Consider the following 22,316-nt stretch of genomic DNA (forward strand, 5'->3'; position numbering starts at 1 on the left):
ACTACATCAATTATTTATTAGTGCCGGTAGGCCTGAGCATTAACTGAGTATTGTTATTTATCAATTTTCAGCCGCATCGTGCCGTGTTTTCCCTGTAGACTTCAACTGATTATACACTCCTGTTTTACACATACCAAAGGTTTGGTCCCATGAAATACATAACAGTTTGATTAATTCATATGGGATTTTGTCATACGATTATATACGGAGCAGGGGTGACAAATGAACAGAAAAGACTGAATAAATGAGTGTAAAAACATGGCAAATGCCGGTGCTTCCCTTATCCATAGCATACAGCATACACAGAGTATACGTAACTATATGTGTGTACACAGCACCCAAAAGTGTAAGAGTGATTGATCCGGTATAAGGCTCCTGACCATAGGATGAGAAAAAACAAACACAAAACATGACAGTTGTGTTTGTTTACAATTGTGTGTGGCGGAGCAGTGCTATTCCTCAACATCACAGGACATGTGGTAGAATTATTAGGCGAGAGAAGGTTAAAAAAAATATATATATATGACTTGCTGGTGGTTTTGTGACTGTCATCCAAGATTCTGTGCCAGTTGACAGGGTTGCACAGTTCCATACACTTGGAGAATCTGTGCCAAATAGCACCGAAGCTGCTCTAGAGGCTCTTGGTGGTCAAACACCTCACCAAAACACTTTAAGATAGACCTTCCTGTTCATTTGTCACCGTTTTCCTGATACCAGGAAATATCCCTATTGATCATTTCAACCATTTTGACCAGCCCTAAATGTGTAAAATGACACAGGCATCACTGCCAGATAAGCGCCAGTTAAGAGCTCTGTTTCTGTCAAGTGGTTCGGAAGTGGTGGAGGTTTCAAAATGACTGCTTACTTAGAGCGCTCCACATCTTAGGACACCCTGTTGACCCAGGGGTTTAAGACACCAACCGTGTAATCGTAGTACTCCTGGTCCATGTCCGGCCGGGGACCTGTCTCCTCTCAAATGTCCACTATCAATGTAAAGGCAAAAATGCAAAAAAAAAAATTAAAACAAACCCCAACTCAGTAAAAGCCCTCTACGTCATATTGATAACCCATAACCCAACGACACAAAGCAGTTAATGGCTTAAAGCATGCCCTCCGTTTCTCCACTCAACTCAAAGAATAGAAATAAAATCCTCATCAAGACTCCAGTCTAATTCCCTGGGTGATAATTAAACAGAATACTAAATCCACTCTGCCTTTATATATGCATTTTTACACCAAACAACTTTTCAAAAATAAAAAAGGTACACAAAACCACTTGGTAACAAACACTATCGAGATTGGATTAAAGTACAAAGGTTTTAGGAGTCACGCCACCACTGTCGCCATTCTCACCAGTTTGGGGAAATGGCTACTTTAAACCTGGCACTTCTGACCCTGGATTTTAAAAAAATGGGCTGAAAGGAGGTTTTCTAAAATGACTGATCTACAGAACAGTGACATGCTCTTCAAATTTCAGGAATTCAAACAAAAATACAAAATACAAAATTCCCAACCACAAATAAGGAATTTTTTTTTGCTAAAACACATCTTAATTCTTGAGCCAAACCCTCTCTCTCCCCTGTGGAAAAAACAACAAAGGACCATTTTTCTGTCAATCACCAAATATCTGTCCTATATTCATCGCTTCTTTCATACCCACAGCACTCGGCAGGAAGTAGAGGACCAGCCTGGAATAATGATATTGGAGAAGAAACAGCACAGGCAGAGTGGAAACATATTTCTTTAAAGTCACAAGTTTTAACTTTTAATACCAGGGTCAAACGTTTAAAGTGCAGTGAATGAGAACCTATGTTACTCAATTTAAGTTGCACAAGTCCAATCCAAACATCCCAGACCAGTGCATTGAATGTGAATTCCTTAGTCGGGGGCTAAAAGGACTTTGGAAAAATGATTATTGGAAATTGAGGGAAAATCCAAAGGCTCTGAAATTATGTCGGGACCGTTTATGGAGAAATTTTACACCAGTATTTTTTTTATCTATTTGTTTTAAACCATTTTAATTATTCATCTGTAAGGTATGTTTTGCTTTCTGTTTTTCTTAAATGCAATTTGACTCATACCGTATATGTGCATACATATATATGTGCGTGTGTGTATACATACACATATATACTTATTGAAAGCCTGCTTCCAATCCCATCCTTTAAATTGATTAGAAATAATTCCATAATCGAAGCTTGCCTCCTCTCTTGCCCCTGAATCTAATAACACAATGTGATTCCTCATCCAAAGCCTTCGCTGCCACAAGACAGCTACTTATGAGTCCACACAGAAGAAAGACGGTACTTTAAGGGGCTAGGGATGAGGAGGACTTGTACTTCCCTGTTTTCCTCAGGAATGCACACTTGTCAGCGCAGCATGGCGGCCAGCTGAGAGAGCCTTCCCCGTCCAGCCATTCATCACACACAAAGGCAATTTCACAGGAAGACAAGCTTTCTCTCTGCTATTCTTCCTCACTAGTCTTCAGCATCTTTCCGTCCCTTCCACTCTCTTGCACGCTCATTCACGGACACACACGCTCCCAGGCCGTCATTAGCATGTCAATGGACGGCCAGGAGAACATGAACGTGAACCACTGGGAAACTTGTGGTGAAAAAGAACAAGCAGACACTGAGGTAGAAAGCCTGGGAATGGCAGCAGACCTCTCTATCTGAGGCATTCTCCGGGCTGATGCCATCTGAAGGTTGTTGATGTGCTTGAACCAAGCCCGCTCTGAAACACAGCTGAACCCAAAGGCCCTAATCCGCCAGATGAATGAATTCAAATGAAGTAGTGAGGAAAACGGCAGGCAAGCCAAGCTGTTTCTGCCTGAATCTCATCAAACTTTTGCCATCACAACAGTTGGGCCAATGAAACACAGACAGTTGTATTCTATAATGTGAGATATACGCAACAGTGAGTGTGTGGGAGTTGAAGGATGGTTTAGTTGCTAACGGTACATAACCAACACTATATGGGTTTTTTGAAAAAGGGGAAGAAGAAACATCTCGCATCAACATCTGTAGACAGCTCAAGCTAAAAAAGGAAATGACCTCCCCAGAGGCTTGATGCTTGGCCACTGTTTCCATAAATTATTCCAAAAACGGTTTTATGCCATTTATTTTAGTTCAGCTTTTCCAATTGAAAAAGGGAGGAAAATTCAACTCTTATTTATTAAGTATTCAGTATTACATTTCAAATCAAAAAAACAAAACCCTCAATATCTGAATATCTGATGTTAAAAAGCAGCTGATTACAATATAACTTTGTAATCTCTACCTAGTATCATCAAACAGACCGTACATTTTGGGTCCGCTAGCCCTTTATAACAGTTGAGGGCGCTGCCAAAGAGTTCATCACTACTCGGAAATGTCGTTGCATAACAGCATCAGTGGTGGGAGCACGTATTTATGATGACGCCTGCTTGCCCTTTGCAGTCAGGTTATAAATAGCACTTTGCCGTTGGGTGGCCCTTCAGAGCAGGTGTCTGGGAGCTAATCAGAGTGCTGTCGAACCACTGCGGCAATTCAAATGAAAAACCTTAATAAATCACTAATACGTGGTGTATATCCCCACCTATGGAGTTACTAAATCATTCATTTTACAGTCTGCATGGTTTGACTTTGTCATGTGGTGTCCTGTAACAGTTCACCACAGGAGGTTTTCATGCGGGCGGAGGTAAACAATTGGCTTTCACAACCTAATTTCCAGTTTCCATGACAACTGCCCTGTCAAGGTGAACTTACTGATAAAGCCAGCCGCTGATCAACCTCATAGCATCTGACATCTTAATCCATTTTCTCTTTTCTCTCTTACAATGCTATTTTGAGGCAATGTAAGAAAACCAGGTAGTCTAGCTTTAAATTTGCATTGATTCATTTTATTTATTTATTTATTTATTTGCCATTTGGGGGCAGCTCAACAAGCTGAAAACACAACCTATGACATACAATGACCTCATAAGGCTGTTATGGTAAAGGTGTTAGCAAATATTTGTGCATTTATATATCCAGCAAATACAGAGCATTCATTTGAGGTCATGTTTCTGGCTACATGGTGAGTGTATGTCCAATATTCACTCTCCTTTGAGCTCTTTTTTAATTTCTACCAACTCCTGAGAAAAATATCTGAATCACTAGCTGCTAAAAGCTCCACTATGTTTACCAGCCAGCTGCTCACTTTTCTCTGATTGGTGTTTGATCCTGCCGGGCAGAATCACCCAGATGGTTTATCAGAGCTTTCTGTCTGAAAACAGCTGCTGGCTGTGGCTGGAAACAAGGTCAATGTGAGCGGCGAGAGTGAGCATTAAAGTTGTAGCCCGCAAGACCAAAACAATGCGCTGAAAGATGCTAAAACGCTTCCAACTGCAGAGGGGAACTGCAGAGTCAGGAGCTAATTTTCCGTGGGTTCGTCACTGCGAGCAGCATCTTTCACAGCATCAGATTAGATTCATTTCAGATCTACTTCAAAAAGATTTGGGGGAACCTTTCACTGTGTGTGTGTACGTGAGTGTGTACGTACCTGATCTAGATAGATAGACCAACCTGATATGTTACTAATCAAAATTAGCTCATTATGAGTGATGATGTTGATGCAGGAAACACACTAAAATGTAGTCAGTTTCGTATTCAGTAGTCATGTCATAATTAATCATTACTGCAGTGTGCAGTGCTGCTTGACCTTTTCAACTCCCTTGTGGTTTGCGTTATACAGCAATTTTCCTGTAATAACAGAATTTGTTTCATTTCACAATCTCATAAGTTATGGAAGGGGGATTTCACACGAAAATCACAAAGTCCAGTTAACTCATATAAAAAGATTCCCCTCCCATGTCCGTTGCTCATCACAGAAGTCTACGGGTCTCACCGAGCCAAGGTGCAAACAAAACTGCACAAATGGACAGAACGTGGAAATCTCATGTGCGTGTGTTGAGTCTCAGCTCAGCACTCCGATTCCCTCTCAGCGTCCGGCCGACATACGCACACAACCTGCTGCCCCAGTAACATGAAAACTTACCAAAACAAGCGCACAAGCTTAGAATGTGATGTAAGTAAAGATGAAGTTGAAATGATTCGTATATTTCACGAAAAGAACACTAAACACTGTCTTACTCCAGCTTCTCAGTTGATTGTGAAGGTTTTCTGCTGTTCTTTGTCTTATGTGAATTCGAAGACCTCACGTTGGGGTGCAGGAAATTATAAAGAGCAAATTTCACTATTTTTTTGACATTTAATAGATCAAATGCACAGTTTAAACACATCCAGCAAGAGTAACATATTTTTCAGTATCTTGACAAAAAATGAATAAATAACTACAGATCAACTTAAAAGCCTTTTCCAGAGCTTTCAGACACATCTCACAATTGAGTTGCAATGTTTCTTTTGTTTTTTTTTTTTTTTTATTAATTCACTAATTAAGTGATCAAGCCACTGTTTACGATGTCACAAATTGACTTTCACCCTTTTTCTCTAAGTATATTTTATGTATCGTGACGTAAGTCCTTGACTCTCATCCACTTACTCAAGCACGGAACCTGAATACAGTTTTTTGTCTTTATATGGTGACACCTGAGACACCTTTTCACAGCCATTTGAATGACTCCCGGAAACTGGAACAATACTGTAAACCAACATGAAAAAAAAATAAACAGGGGCACCAGCCTTCTTATTCTTCATATTTTTCTGTTTTTCGTATGAGCGTGTTTATATTTTCACAAGCCTTATATCCCAAGAAGAAACTCCAGCTCTGAAAACATTAACGAGATTCTGCTTTGAGAGACGGTAAAATATATATCATAACTAATTCTACTGCAACACTTTATCGCTGAGAAGCTTACCATCTACCATACCAAAATGTACTTCACAGCAGCCAGTCTGAATTTCTCAGGCTGCAGTACATTGGAAATGCAAATGTATTCGAATGGATCTGAAGAAACAGACAAAAGCCTCAGTCTGCCGTAGTTTAAAAGATCACAGTTTCACAGGCTAGTGGCCGAGAAATGCTTCGGGATCACATGAGTGTTTTTCTGTGTGAGGCTGCCTCTGCTGCCACTGCCTCTCAGCACACTGAGAAAGCCTGAGTGACATCAGACGCCTCAGGAATGCCATAGTAGTAAGAAAGAGAAAGGAGAAAAAAAAAGAAATCCATATGGAAGGAGAGATGCTGCTCGACAAGACCGACTGGTTTCCTGCAATGAGACCAAGTGTGATGGACTGAGCGAACAGGCTTGCTCAGGTAAAACCTGAACAACATGTGGAGAGTTTCGTTGATCTGTACCAGTATTTTTCCATTTGTCTCGTAACTCTAGATCCATACTCATCCAACCGGGGGCAGGTTTAGACCAGGGCGCAAAATTCAAAGAAGGGGGACACATTTGTAAAATGAGTACGACTGTGTCAAGTTTAAAACCCTGTTTCTTGGCAATAACACATACACATTACAACTTACACAGTACATTATCAATAGCCGCATTGTTTATTTGGTGTAATAAATTAATGCCAAATAAATAACTTAAAATATTTTAATATGAAATAATATCAATAAGCGGCTGCATTTAGTAACTCCAAATAGCCCACGACCATGGACAGATTATGAGACAATGGGCCCCTAGACACAGACATATAAAAGGCCCCCCACCCTTTCTAGATAGGAACCCAAACCCCAAGTCAACTAACTATCACCTTCTGACTCTGGTAGCGGAGCACCACGGGTGGCCAACCAGATTCCAGAAGGGGGCCTGTGCCACCCCTGGCTACCCCTCTGGCCCGGCCCCTGCATCCAACAACATCCAATCTATCCGGAGGTGCTTGTTAAGTAAAAGGCATCATATGGTGGAAACAAGCCCAATAACACTTAATTTTGATTTAATAATACAATGTGCAATCATTTTTTGAGGTTAGCTGTTACCTACTTGCTAGTACAATACAAGGACATTTCAAATCAGGCGAGGCAGTTGTATTTCACTTGAAAAGTATAAACAGCATTGGCATCAAGGCAGTCAATATATTCAGCCTAACCCTGCAGGGAGCTCTATTTAAAGTCGATATGGGCTACAACACAAACAAAGACAGCAAATACGAGATACAAACTGCTGGCGAATGTCTCTAAAACTAAAGTGCAGTATGCTAAAGAGGTCTGACCGCTCTTATCACCTTGGTTCATGAGCAAGTAACAAGCCAGCCAAAGGCACATTACTATCAGCTCACGCAACCTGACAGAAGAGGAAGTCAGCTTTGCAGTGTCACACAGCAGGTCGCTCTGGTCAATGACTAGTCACTGACTGCGTAACACTTTCCCAGAGCTGCCATGCGTTACGGTGAGGCAGTAATACTGACGCATAATAGGGATCATTTCAATGGTAAGCTGATAGCAATACAGACACATTTTATTTCACAACACCACCAGCAGGTGTCTTATTTCTATATCCTGGAGTTTGGGCTGTATTACACTGAAACTAAGAGGTTTGGGACAGACACAGAAATTGAAAAAAAAACACACTCCTTTGTCAGTGTCTCCTCAAAGGCATTCACACAAAATATGTGACATTGTCACTATCCTTTGAAAACCATGTGTCTCCAAAACATCCAATTTTTATACGAATAATTAATCATTCTTCCATTTAAAATAAATACACGGCGGAAGCTGGACATTTCACACAACCTTAAGCCATCTATTTAAACTTATTTGCTTGTGCACTAACTAGTTTTCGCTCACCCTTGACTGTAGCATATTGTAAATTTATGGATCTATATATTTTATACCAATTTACTTTTGAGCTACTTGAGTCACCTTTCCAATGCACCCTCAGGCTGCTCTACAGTATCTTGGATTCTTAAAATGCTTCCATGTAAAGCGTATCAACATGTGATTCATTATGGTGGTTGATTTATCAGTTAATTCATTTAACTGATAAATCAACTGAGTGATTATCTGCCAATAAATTAGCCTGACGGATACGTCAGTGAACTCCAAAACAGCACGCTCTCAAAAGCACGTATTATGACTTGGTCTAATTATCGACCGCCAGTTCAGCGGAATTTGCAAACAGTGTTTTATGTTTGTCGTCCAACAGAATGCAAATAGGAACTGGACCCAGACTTGGCTGTCGGTTGGGAAGGAAAGTGCAGCAACTCACACAATGAAGCTGTGAGGAAATGAGCCGAGAGGAAAGAGAGGAATAATGGCCATTGACAAGTTTGTGGCGGCCGGTGTGCAGGTTGAGTCAAGTTCACTGGGACATGATCAGCGAATCTGGTTCAGGATCAGCAGGCTTGTGCAACCTTAATACATGGCTGCATTTGGACGTCACAAACATTGCTGTGTGCATGAATGTAGACAAGGGGGGGGAAAAAGAATTGACTTCTTAACCAGCAGTAAAGGGATTCGGTGTTTGTTTGCATGTGCACATGTTAGTGTAGCCTGTGATTTATCCTGTGCATGTACAGTAGCTTTATATTGACATTAGTATAGTCATGGTATAGACAAACACAATCTATTGTATTTCATGCCGGTCCCCCTTGTTAGCTCAGGCCACTGCCACTCCACAGAATTTACTGAAGCCAATAAGCAAATAAGGAAGCAGTGTGAGAATGCATGGTGCCACAGTGGCAATATCGCTCTTTACATTGGGTGTCGCGGGCCACTTTACGGACACTTAAAGTTAATACACCCATTTAAGTCAGGTTATAGCCGGCGGATGTGTGTGACCCTTTTAATTCAAACCTTACTAGCCTATTTTTTCAATCCAAACAAATTTAAAAAAAAAACACCATACGCACCGTGTCAAAAAGTCACACATCATGACATTCAGCTAAAATCAAACGGAACTTGGCAATAAAAAACCTATGAAATCCACGTCGGCCGAGTCCAGGCACAAGACCTGTTCCATATGGGCCCCCCCCTGCATTTCACACTCACACAGCTCCTCCTCTGTCTCTGACCTCGAAACACACACTTATGGCTGGTGCAAATGCAGGCAGTCCTGCTGCTCCCCACGAGTGTGACGAATGACGTGAAGATGACTGACAAGAGGAGAATCCTTTCTACAGTCATGGCAGCCCTGCTCATTAGAACCACACTGTCACTTACATATTCATTTGTTTGGATCATAGCCTCTGTAGTATAGTAACATATGAAGAAAACACTCCATGGTCCAAGGTCCATGACCAAAGCCTCAGAACAGCTACAAAATCATGGTTTACCGCAAGAAATTGTTCACGTCACCCTTTTCCAAGTTGCGTGGGGAGGGGAAAAAGGGTCAAACCTCCGGCTAGACCTGTAGTATAAAGCCTACCTGATGGAGGCTACAAGCCGTCATCGTACCAGCATGTTCTGGCTTGTGGCCTTTCGAGTAGAAACACGAGAATTGAGTAATTTTTCATACTACAACCGTCGCTGGAGTTTTGACCCTTTTAACAGAGATGGTAACATTTGATCCTGATAGAACGACAGCCTAAACAATAACCAGATTCTTAAACTATAGAAAGGTTAATGTTTTAGCTTTTTTGTAAAGTGAATGAAGTGGGTTGCCGGGAGGTTAAGGTACTGATCGTGATGCATTACAACATCTGGTGTTCGAGTCCAGTTGGGAACGTTCGATGTCGTTCTACATCGCTCTCTCCTCCCCTTACTCATCTTTCTACTCTCCACTCACAAAATGCCACAAAACACATTTTTAAGAAAGTGTAAAAACATGTACTGGTCCGTGCACCGTCAATGGCCAGTGTTGGGAGATGTTTTTTTTTCAATATTCAGCAGATATTTGGAATTTTTTAAGTTTTTACAATTTGGAAGATAAATCTCAGTAAAATGACCAGTGCTAAGCGCTACAGACGTTGCAGGTGCAATGTGAATCTAATAGTCATAAGGCGTTTATCAAGGAAAAATGCCGAACTCACCGGTTCCAGCTTCCCACATGTGATGAATTGCTGCTTTTCTCTGTTTTTTTTTAAAATCAATGTAAATTGAAAATAATCCGGTTTTGGACTGTTGGTCAAACAACACAAAAAATTTGAAGATGTTACCTTGAAAGTGGAACCGTTTTCTGACATTTTATGGACGAATAATCCATTAATTGCAAGAATAACAAATATATTAATCTAGTTACAGTCCCACTGTACTCACACTGCCAAATGTTTTGTAGCTAAAATGAAATATGTGTTTCCAGATAAAACCCATTTCCTGCGTGGATGTTTTGCACCTTTGGACCTATTTGTTCTGCAGTCACAAACCTGACCTATCGGAGCACACTGCCAGCTGAGCTCTGCTGCCAAACTGTGGGGGTAAATAAAGCCTGTGCGGAGTAGAGCTCAGAAGTCCTTGCTACCATTCTTTCCCAGCCGCTCCACGGCTCCCAAACGGGAGCTCCAAAATAAGCTGCATTGCTCCAGATTTAAACTGGAACAGCCTCTTTTTGTGTGCCTCTCTTTTTCTGCTCCCAGACCTCTTATCTGTCAGTTTCACAAACACGGGTTAAGTTGGGTGTTTGACCGAGGGCTTTGTTTTAGGGGAGTCCCCATACTCGGATTTTACCCGCATCCAGTATCACTGTAAGATTTGACAATCAGGTCTCTATTAAACAGTACGTCACCACCAGGAAGGTGGAAGTGCCATGGTAATGCAAGACAAATGCTAGGGACATCACATCCCTCCTGCATCCTGTCACTAAATGTCACAAGGGCCAAACCTCAAATTCTGTGCTCCTACACCGAATCATATACCTCCTCTCCTACTCCACGCAGTCCCACACCCAAGGCTAGAGCCCTGCTCAAGAGCACCTCGGTTGCAATCCGGATTCCACCTTGAGGTCAGCCTCACATGAGTCAGGCAAGAGGGAAGCTTTGGGCAGTAAAAGAGGGCTGTTGACAAGAAAGACAGATGATGCTGTTTATGATATAAGTCAGCCTCTATCCTCAGCCTTACCTATGAACTAAAGACCGTCCTCGCAGGATTCTAAGTGTGCTTCATTCCTGGACAATAACCCCGCAAAGTTGGCATGTGGAGGCATCAGTTGCCCAGTGGCCTGTCTGTCAGCTCTCCACCCAGCATCAATCCCCACTAAACCAGGAACGAAGCATCCATCCCGCCCAGCAGCAGCAGCAGCAGCGGACTCACCCAGCGTTTTGACCGCGATCTGTCGCGTCAGAGGCGGCGGCAGGTTGATGCAGACCAGATCCACATCCTGATGCAGCAGCACGTCGTCGATCCGGTTGGTGTAAAACGGTACGTTCATCTCCTTTGCCAGCTCCTCCGCCTCCTCCTGCGTCCGGCCCCACAGCGCTTTGACGGCGAAGCCCTCATTCTTCAGCAACGGGATGATCACCCTGGCGGTCAGGCTGGTGCCGAACACGCCGACCCCTGGAAGCATGGCTCGGGTTTATTCGTCTGGTTTGCTCTTCCTGGTGGTTTTCACTTTGTTTTCAGAGCTCCGGGTGAAGCCAGACCCGCTGCTGCAGCGACGGCGGCGGCGGCGGCGGCTGAACGGGAGGGAAGCGGCGCCTCGGACCGTCAGGTTGGCCATCCACCTGCAGCCAAACACCCGCTGTGCTGCATTCTCCCGTTGCTCCGGCTCGGCGACCGGGCATGTATTGTTGTTATCCCCCCCCCCCCCCGGAATTTTATCCAGAAACAGATGGAAAAGGCAGCCAGGCTCCCTCAGCGTTAAAAAAAGAAATGTACATGCACCATTCCGGTCTTTACCTCGTTCACGTCTGACAGCGGTCAGCGCACTGACTGCGCCAAGCTGTGAAGGGCATGTCCCCGCGCCTCCCTCCACGGGTCGCTACTGCTTTTCCAGCAGGACCCTCCCTTCAGATGAAGCCGGCTAGAATAAACGGGACCCAGAAAATGAGCCTCATCTGACGGGAGGCTGAAAGAAACACCGCCGTCACCTTCTGTCCGCCTCCCCGGAGGATCCCGCAGCGGGTGCAGCGATGTTACGCTGAAGGCGGCTATTGATGTTGCTGCTCGGACCTGCGCCGTCAAGTTAGACAGCGCCACAGGAAGCGCCGCTGGTAGGGGGGTTTCAAAGTAAGAGCCTTACCGCATTTTTGCTTGGCTATGTCTACGACGAGTAAAGTGCAGAGCTTGAAGTAACTTCGGCGCCAGTATCTCACCGATGTTACATTTATTTATGGCGTCTCATAGAATCTCACAAGTAAAAAAAAAAAAAAAAAAAAAAAAGAATTATAGGTAAGTCAAAAATACAGGTACATGTAACATATAGTACTGTTTTGAATATATTCTGAAATAAAATAAATGACAAGTAAATAAATTCCGCCCTCTGGCCTAGATACAGGACTTTAAAAAGGAAAAGGATGTATATGTGTGGATGTGACCACATGTATATTTCACGTATTGTGTGTATAATTCAGTATGTTGCTGTGTGGGCACCACAACAAATTTCCCTCTTGGACAAAAAGTCTATCGATCTATTATCAATATTATTATTATTATTGTTATTATTAGCAGTAGGCCAGTAATAGTAGCAGTCGTAGAAGTACAAGTGGTGGAAGTGGTGGTAGTAGTAGTAGTACAACATGTAATACACTTTTGAGGGAGACCTTGGGCAATTTCCGGTCCCTTTCTGCCTCTCTCGCTGTGGCTTGACGCAGCTCGCACCGCGCTCTCCTCCCCACTTTAACCCTTCAGCCCCTGGACGGAATTAAGCAGCTCGGCCCACCGAGAGGGGGAGGCTGGCGCCCTGCGCCGATGGAGCTGCTCTGTGTGGCGGGGTTGTTCTAAAATTAAACTAAATTAAATTAAAATAAACGAAACACGAAACCCGAGCTCGTGTCGCGGGTTCAGGTCAACGACGGAAGTGACGACCGTGACCTTGACCCTTATCTTTACCTCATCATTCATGTGCTACGTACATTGGAGCCATTTGTTTCAAAGCGGCTGTTTGTGGTCAACAGCGGTTCCAGAAGTCAAAGGGAAAAACAAAAGCAAAACAAAACCAATGACACCGATTTTCTGCGAACTTCTTCGTCGGGGAAACTTCAGTGTTACTGTGTTTTAATCTACTGGCTGTAATCCTCCGTTTCGAGCTGCCGGATGTTGCCCCTTCGGCCCACAGGTGACCCCCCCCCACCCCCCGCGGCGCGCTGCAGTCTCTACCCTCCACAGAGCCACGTAAGGCGGCAACACGGCGGCGGGCGCTGTCAGCGGGGAAGACGACGGCGTTGGAGCTACGACAGGGCCGGGCTTCTTCGCTCAACCTTTGAGGTGAGAAGGGGACTTGAGTCCCGGGCGCCGCGCTCCTCCATGCATCATCTTCCTCTGGGTTGAACGGATTAGACACCTCGTACGCTGCGGCCTCGCCAAGGATTGTAACACGGCAGTTGACTTGGTAGCTACTGACTCTGCAGTAGAATCGTTTAAATCCATGAATACGTTCAATAATAAGCGTTAGAACGTCTGCATTTGCCGAACCTGCCACCCGAAGTGACTCTGGCTGCGTTTTGCGGTCGATTAGAGCTGCTGTGGCTCGAACCGAAGAATGTGTGCTGTTGTGAACTTAACCTTAAAGATTTTTTTTTTTTTTTTTTTTTGAGATCATCTTTATTCCGGCGTTTGGAAAATCGCCTGGACAGTGACCTGCAGTGCCTCGCGAGGGGTGCTGGCTGCACCCAGTAGGGCTGAAAACCCTGATGATATCGTGGCCGCTCACCCTTCTTTATTTTCTGTGCCCTCATTTAAACAGCCAGCACAGTTTCAGATCCGCATGTTCGACATGCCTTATGCTCAGAATGCGTGACACACACCTTTGGTTTTCCGGCCATTACACGAAATTTAGTTTGAGCCTTCGCGGTCACCTGGTGCTCCCATGGCCTTTCCTCTGGTGCCACCAGCAGGTCAAAGTTTTCACTTACGCAGTGCAATATTTTAGTATTTCCAGCATGGCTCTAGACTCTTAGTCTGTCAAAATGTTTTGTTATCTTGGAGTTGCACGGATGTCACTGTTTTGTTTGTGAGTTGCTACAAAACCTGCAAAAGGCATGATAGATGCAGTCGGTCGTCTTTGGTGGCCCAAATCTAAACCTAACAATATTACGCTTGAGTGCGTACATCACTTGACAGTTATTTTTGTCCGCAGCGGTAGTGAGAAGTCAACGAGATTTCTTTGTGCCCTTCAGAGCTTTTCCAGCGTTTCGACTCGGGCCACGCCGTCGACATCAGGACTCTCCTATCTGTTTGGTCAACAACGTACAGAGCAAACAGGAGAGAGAGACAGACCCAACTTTGGACTGGCAGACTGAGCAGAGAACGTGGTGAAGAGCAACCACGGGCCATAAAAAAGTCATAGGCCATTCAAGGGGCCAGAGCTCAAGGATGTTGGATAGGAAAGTTGAACGTAAACTGAATTTAAAAAAAAAAAAAAAGTGGTTTCTTGCTGAAGTCAAAGAGACCAGCCGCTGAGCCGCCTTTTCGAACACTGGATTATTGGGTAACAGGGTTTCATGTTCAGGGTGTTGTTGCAATCAGCTACACATTTCCTCCTGAAGTTGCAGCGACGAAAACTTGGCGGAAACTTTTAGCTTCTAAAAAAAAGGCAATACTTTTCTCTGCACCACGGATAATGAATGCATGGCCACGGAGGCTGATAGCAATGTCTCTTACAGCTGCGCTAGGATGAACTATACTTTTTTGTCAGCACCGTGTTCCTACACTGTCTCTGGTATGCTCGCCCTCTTTTCCTCTGTCATGGTCACGCTCTAATTGAATCAGATGTTGGTGTGGTTTGTTTGTGTGAGACAGGCACCATGTGACTAGTCAGGGTCAGGCCCGTCAGTGCCGGGAAGCTGATTGTCCAGCTAGATAGCAGGGGAGGTGCAGATGGGGCAGAGGGGAGGCTGACAACTCCCACGGCAGAGGGGCCGGATGATGGCCCGGCAGCCCCCGGGCAGGAGCGGGGGCCACGATGCGGGTGGACTAAGACAGGCCAGGAATCACGACACTGTGCCATCATGCGTTTGGAACTGTATCTCTGGAAAGTCATCTGATACAAAAATGTGGACACGCCTGATTTGGCTCAGAGATAATCTCTCTATCACTGGCTGCCATCAAGCTGCAGCAAGAAGGCTGCCCTCTAGTGGATGAGTGTTGTCCCATCAGCGTGGCTACCAGTCCAGTACTTTAATCTCTGTTCAGAACACAAGCAATGCACCTTTGCTAATTGCCTTTCTGAAAGATTTGTAGTCTCCGCAAGCCTCTAGTGTTTACTGTGAGGCTCAACGGCAGTTTCCCAACCTTTTCTGAAAGGCCACCCACTCACAGGAAGCCCTCCCTGTGACTTTTCATCATCTGTTGCATGTCTAAGTTATGAGCAATGAAGAAGTGTTTTTCCCCTTCAGAAACGGTTTCATGTGATTCATTTTTAGAGACATGAAAGGGTACAGCTGCAGCATCTCACATGAAAGCAGCAGAGATGAGAAAAATTTCAGAAAAACAGAAACCTCTACTGTATGTCTGCAGCTGTATTAACAGTCTAATCTAACTCTGGCAATAAGGTTTGCCACAAGTTGGAGTGAGGCAAAAGAGCAGTTACAGGTAGATTTTATAAATCTTAAAAATCTGCGAGTCAGTCTAAACAATTTACGCGAACCTTTTTCAAAGAAGTTATCCAACGATCAGGGCTGGATTCATCTGTTGGGGAGTCCCAGGGCAAAAATGAGCTATGGGCCCTATTTTGCCCGGAGCCCACCAGGACCAAACATTGTCACTGGAGTACTACCCTTCCCTGGGTTCCCTGCAAATCAGTTGCCTTGCATAGTTGTTTAAACTCAAATTTGTTTAGAAATACGCTGCATGTAAGTTTAATACCAACTGAGCTACTGAAAGACGAGACTTTCCAAGAATGGTGCCTCGTGATTACGTTAAAAATGCAAGAGCCACATCTCAGGGCCCCAGAAGGTCTGGAGGCCCGGGGTTGTTGCCGTCTTTGCCTGGTTGGTACCTTGGTCTCAGCAGCTTATCATACTGCAAAATAATCGGTAAAGTGGTGGTTCTGAGCTTTCAGGCCCTTTTACAGTATGTACGGAAAGAACACACACACACAAACATGCATTATTTTCAGTAAGTCCAAGCAGGTGGTAACTAGTATAAAAATAAATGAGCCAAGTATGGAAACTGGTAAAACAACACCACTGAGTAAGATACCAAAACCGGCTGCCAACCAGGCTTCAAATGTGCCCGAGAGACAAGATTAAAGGAATAGTTGGTAAATATGATTAATTGCCTGCTGGCCAAGATTCAGGCGAGAATCTTCATCCAGCTCTCGTCTGTACGGCAAAAACAAAACAATTAGCTTAGCAGAAATACAGGAAACAGCTAGCCTGGCTCAGTCTGAAGGTAAACACATCTTCCTACAAGCACCACTTAAGCTCACTAATTATCTTGTTTGCTTGATATGTACAAAAACTTAAGTATAAAAACTAGAAGTTGCCGTACTGTTTTTTTTTTTTTTTTCGGCAGCTAAGTATTTCCTGGCCCTTTCTGCCCGGCGACCTCGCAGCGACAACAAGACCCCACACATATACCGCCGTGTCCCTGTGTCCAGTCCTTATGCTAGGCTAAGCTAATCACCTGTTAGCTCTAGCTTCGTATTTACCGTACAGACGAGAGAGCGGTATCGGACTTCTCATCTAAACATCTCCAATAAAGAAATGCCAAGCTATTCGTTTAATAAATACCTGCAATATGCAGTCACTACTCTTTTCTTTACAGGAAACATACCGGAATGCGTGACGCTTTGGCCACAGAGGCATACAATAGAGCAAAATGTCTTGCCATCACTGCAATGTGATATAAAGTGTGGACATCCCCTCAGAATTGATGGGGAGCAGAGACCACAAGGCCACGAGGCACTGACGGCCTAGAATGAGAGCTATGATGATCAAATTTAAAAGAAGAAAAACATGTTTTATGTAATTCCTAATGAAATCAACTTGCTTCGTTATTCACAAGGCTTCAGCTACTGTTTTTCCAACTAGAGAGTGACTACAATCAGGACACAGACATGCTTTGGATTATTTCAGCACTTTTAATAATTACTCAGAGGCACAATTACAGTTTACAGGTCTACCTTCCTCTATATGTGCACCCACAAGTGTCTTCCGGCCCGTGAGGCCTGCCAGATGAGCCCAACAGCAGCAGAAACATGCACACAGCTTCACCTCAGAATGGTAATCACAGGAACACACACTCTCCTCCTCCTCCTCTCTCTCTCTCTCTCTCACTCACTCTCACACACACACACACACAACCCTGCTGGTCCTCCCACACAAGAGGCCTTATTCTTCCTTTCATACATCTATGTATAACGTCATTTCTGAAAGAGAGATGTGATTGAACAAGTTTTTATTTCTTCAGCCGAGCCTCAGTGACAACTTGAGGTAGATAACATTCTCCAGTCACCTCAAACATCAGAGCTGTGAAACACACACTGCTGACAATCTTATTTACCTCCAGAAACACACTTTTTTATTTAGCATCTTCTGTTTAAACAGTTTATGTAGTTTTAAGTTTCCTTTATGCACAGCTACTGCTATTCAGCTCAGTAACCAAATTAAAAACAAAAAGAAGCTTCTTTAATAACTTATGTTTACAACTTTCAATGTTTCAAACTTCCTAAAACTAGACAAATTCGTGTTTATTAATGCAGAATTGTGTATTTGCTTTTGGTGGCTAATATAGAAAACAGAAGAAAGACAATGAAATAGTTTGTACTTCATATATTATTGAAACCATTCACTTTTACCCTGGTTGCTTCACTCATGTTTCTCAACACTTTCAGTCCAGGGTGCCACTGTTTCATGAGGGGTCCTCAGTCCTGTGTGTTGTGCATATTGTGTTTCTGGTAGGTTGGAACAAAACACAAAAACTTGACAACTGCTGCCGTCTTCACGCATACCTCCTCTCTCTGCCTCCTTCCATAAAATTCACACACAAAAATTAACACTTAAAGTAACAGAAGATCAGTTATAATGTAACAAAACACTACAGGGACCATAACTATAGAGTTGCACAAGCGTACATCAACAACTGAACAAAACACAACAAAACACAGATGTTGCATAACTGACAATCAGAAGTTCACATTTCCCCACAAAGAACTGCAGGAAAATATGACTTTCTGCTTTACAAAATACTGCACAGCTACCTTTGAAAAGAAACTGTGGAGGTACTCGTGTGAAAGGATTGAATCGGTTTTTCTCTCTTTCCTCTGAACAAAAGTGGATTCACTTTGCAGCATTTAGCCCCGGCTGGAAGGTTTGATACGAGCTGGAAACCACACCATCTGCTCCATTCCTTCAATCATTTATTTGACGAATTTGAAAAGAATTATGGCAGAAATTATGAACTTTATCATATAAAATGACTGTGCTCCATTTTAATCCAAAGATTAGAAATTGTCGATGTGGGAAGAAGCATTAGTTATACTTCCACAGTTTCTTTTGTAGTCATTTTGGCACTTTTTCTCCTACACATGCTCATAACAATTTACCTGTTTTGTCTGGAACTCAAAGCCTGAAGATTTTTGTTTGTTAAAATACTATAAAAACATTGAAACAACATTGAAACGACCAGTAAAATGTATGGAATTGCTTGCTGTCTGCCTTTTTTCTTGAATGTAGTGGTGTATCAACTAGTAGAAAATGTCACTCTACGCAACAGAACCAGGTGAGAGTAGACAACTATTTAAGTGCTCAAAGATGGGTAGTGCAAAGTCAACAGCGCTGTAACTAAGTCATTATTAGTTCGATATGGGATGAAACCACAAAAGAAATTTGAATTACACTAATTTGCATGTGTCAGTTTGTGCTTATACATTTTAAACAGTAAGCCAACATTTCTGAAGGCCAATTTAAGATATAATGTGTGAACCAACTAGCCAATCTACCAATTTACTGAGCTACTGAATGCTGTCAAACAGCCCTTCAATTTAAAAGAAAAATCTATAGTCATTCCCAAATGAGCACTACTACAGACCCCTTAAATACACATGTGCATGTAATATGTTATACAATAAAGCTAATAAAAAGTCAGAGAATATTAACTATGGCTATTTTCCCTATTAAAAACAGCATTATTGGAGAGTGAGAAATGATGACTAATGATCCAAGTATCAGTACCTGATATCTAAAAGGCTCCCACCCAACTAACAGGAGATGATCCAACATCTGGTTATGTTCAGCATCCTCATGGCTGGTCCTTCACTAAAAATCACTGACAAGGCTAACAACCAAAGAGCAACAACACTACAGCTTTAGGGAAGATCTTTCAAATACAGACATGAGTCCACCCTTGTTCTGCAACATTGAAGAGTCTACAACCTAACCAGGATGTTTTAGCAGCTAAACAGACTGTATGTCTTTTCTGTAGTGCAGACTGAAAAAGAGTTTCTGAGAAGCTATTTTAAATGAAAACACGGAAGTACAAATGGTGATGCAGACCACATACTGTAGATCGGCAAATTGTATTTGATATTAAAAATTCCACGCGTGCTGTTATGAGTGAGCTTTCTGCGGCAGACCGTTAAAGGATGGTTTTCTGCCTCTCTGCGTATATCTACTTACTTGAAACTGAGTTCAAATCCACTGTATAACGTCATCTTTTCCCAGTTTCAGCAAACATCTCTGCACCTCACAGATTCAGGTGCACAATGAAAGACTACGAGGTTCATATCAACAGCACACGTTCACGTCCTTTTTGCTTATCTTTACACAGTGAGTGCCAGTAACTTGACAACATCAATACAAGAGGGAAAGAATATGAAAATGTAACAGAACAGCACGTTTTCAGAATTAAATGGAAAATATAAAGTGTCTCTATGCTCTATCTTCCATGTGCAAGGGTTCTGTGGCCCAGCATGGACTCACACTGTGCTTGCTCTCTTAGCCAGTCAGCTGATTCAACACTGTTTCCTTCATCCTCAGGTCCTTCAGACCATATGTCAATCACAAGCGGTCCTGCCTTCCAACAACCCCCGCCCTTCATATAAACCCAGTATGGATTCCTCCCCCAAAAAAATGTCCGGTGACCGATATCCATGGCAACCCATATGTGCAGTGTGGGGCGTAAGAGTTTCTTTTAAGAGTAGATGGTGATGACTTCACGGCCACCGCCGCGCACCAGAAGGACTCGGTTCAGGCCCTCGAGGAGAACCTCCAGGAACTCCATGTCTGAGACGACAGCAGTCAAGGTATACCACATACAGACACAGCAAGGGCATTACAGGACCACAAAACAGTACATCACATTAGTGTACACAACGCATGATATCCCACCTCTCAGCGCTCATTCCAAACAGTTGTGACACTCTCCCATCAGTCACATCAAAATGCATTACACTGAACATTGGAATGAACTGGAATGATAAGTAATTCAGGATACAGTTTTCATCTCCTCCTCTGTTCCTAGGTGGTCCAGGCATGTTGAGGAGAACCAGGTGAGCTCCCTGCGACTTGTTGACCACCACCTCGTTCAGCTTGACAGCTGTGTGCATCCGACGAACATTAGACTGGTTCCTAATTCGACAAGAAGTTCACCTTAAGAAAAGAGAGCACTGAAGAACACATTGCTAACCAAACGAAACTAAACCCTAAATTTAATTAGCGATTAAGAGCAAAACAGTCATGATATTAGCTTGTTTCTCTGCCTTCCTCTGTGCTTATAAAACGCGTGTGATAACTGTACTGTAGCCATCGAAACTTCATCAAATGTAAAACCAGACTTGCACTGGGCAATTAAGACATTTTCTCTCTGTATACCGGGGGGCTGAAGAAATCTTGATCATTGTAATGCCAAGAATCTCCAAGACTACAAAGGACCTTTTTTGACAGCAGACATTTTGACTTGTCATAGCAGAAGAAGCACAGCTGTTATTAATAACAATGATGACGGCAATGTTCTATTCAAATGTCCAAGTAAATCATGACAGTGTGACGATAAAACTGAAGCAGCTCAATGGAATTCAGCCATCTTTCATTTCATAATTTCCACCTGTGCTCTTCCTACTTTGACATGGCGAAGTGTTTTTGTTAAAAAAGGCCTACTGTGGCAATATGGTAGCACTCCTGGGTAACACAGGAGCTGCACACTGGAAAATCCTTTTTAAAAAATGTCCATTTTTGAGGCAGCGCTTGCTTTTGCCTTCCTCTTTGAATGATTAAAACCTCCATTTACGGTATAGATTGTAAACTCACTGACAACAAGCACTCTTCTACAGGAGTCTCGTGTTTACATGGTTGTACAACGTCACTAATACACTGTGTGCTTCTGGAGGAAACACCTTCACCAGTTTAACACACAATCACTTCAATAAAATTCTGTCAAGGAAAAAATTTGCATTTTAATTAAAGCATACTGTGTGTTAGTCTCAAACTCAAATGAATAAGCAAAGGCACGGTTAAAGGACTGAAGCATATTGAACTTCAAATAAAGAGGCAGCATTTAAAGACAAAAGGGACATGCAGTATCATATCCTAAGTCCGACATGACGTAATTTTATTAGTTTAGTTTGTCATAACCAATTGCACACACTGTTTATTAACAGTTAACGCTGTCAAAAAAAAAAAAAAAAAATCTCTTTAAATGTCGCCTCTCTATCATCATCTTCACAAATGTTAGATCATGAAGTGATAAAGCACATGACATCAACTGCCAGAAGCTAAATTATTAAGCGGAAATACAAGGCAAATACAAGGCAGCACAAAATTTTGCTTTCCATTCTACCAAAGAAGAAAAATGTTTATATTTTTGATGTCAGGCCAAATGAACACATTTTGTACTTGTTAATCACTATTGATAAAGGTTGGAGGGAAAGCACAAATTTGTTCATGCATTCAATGTCATACATATTACATGCAAATTAAATGGAAGCTTTACCACCAACATGGTGTTTGATGTTGAAAACAGGAAGTCCATGCACACACACACACACATACACACACACACAACTGGAGGACACTGAACAAAGCTACAGTCACCACAGCAGCAGTATACACACGTACGGCCTAGGGCAAAGAGAATGCGACTTACAGACTCTCCCACTCTCTAGAAGGAGGAAAATGGGACAGAACAACAGAAACAGACTTAGATGCTTCTACGTCAGCTCTCTCCACTACACTGCATGCTTCCAACTTTCCCAAACAGTTTGTCGTGACACCCACAGGTGACTGAAGTAAACCCAAGAAAGTGACATGGAGCTCTTTGAGTGTGGTGAGGCTTTGTGAAAAAGTGGCCTCCAGTTCTTCCTGTCCTGCTTCACAATGTACAAATTTGAATTACAAACATTTTCCGCCAATATAAATGGA

The 22,316-nt window shown here is 42.9% G+C and overlaps 2 protein-coding genes across 6 annotated transcripts in view; both read right to left on the reverse strand.

Annotated features, from left to right (window-relative positions):
- gfod1 (glucose-fructose oxidoreductase domain containing 1) overlaps positions 1–11,365 on the reverse strand; it is a 36,207-nt gene extending 24,842 nt beyond the window's left edge. Inside the window, exon 1 of one of the 2 annotated variants that reach the window (XM_040127162.1) lies at positions 11,113–11,365. In XM_040127162.1, the coding sequence (XP_039983096.1) occupies positions 11,113–11,365 (253 nt within the window). Of the gene's footprint in view, positions 1–10,920; positions 10,962–11,112 lie in introns of those variants that run through there. The other variant, XM_040127163.1, reaches the window with a different exon arrangement.
- An 8,703-nt stretch (positions 11,366–20,068) lies between these two features.
- slc12a7b (solute carrier family 12 member 7b) overlaps positions 20,069–22,316 on the reverse strand; it is a 56,856-nt gene continuing 54,608 nt past the window's right edge. For 3 of the 4 annotated variants that reach the window (XM_040127294.1, XM_040127298.1, XM_040127297.1), the window contains 3 exons: positions 22,042–22,056; positions 20,395–20,528; positions 20,069–20,183 (listed from right to left, as the gene is read on the reverse strand). In XM_040127294.1, coding sequence (XP_039983228.1) covers positions 20,092–20,183; positions 20,395–20,528; positions 22,042–22,056 — 241 coding nt within the window. In that variant the 3' untranslated portion in view covers positions 20,069–20,091. The remainder of the gene's footprint in view (positions 20,184–20,394; positions 20,529–22,041; positions 22,057–22,316) is intronic. The other variant, XM_040127296.1, reaches the window with a different exon arrangement.

Source organism: Xiphias gladius, chromosome 5, assembly GCF_016859285.1.
Source record: "Xiphias gladius isolate SHS-SW01 ecotype Sanya breed wild chromosome 5, ASM1685928v1, whole genome shotgun sequence".
NCBI classification, from domain to species: Eukaryota; Metazoa; Chordata; class Actinopteri; order Istiophoriformes; family Xiphiidae; genus Xiphias; species Xiphias gladius.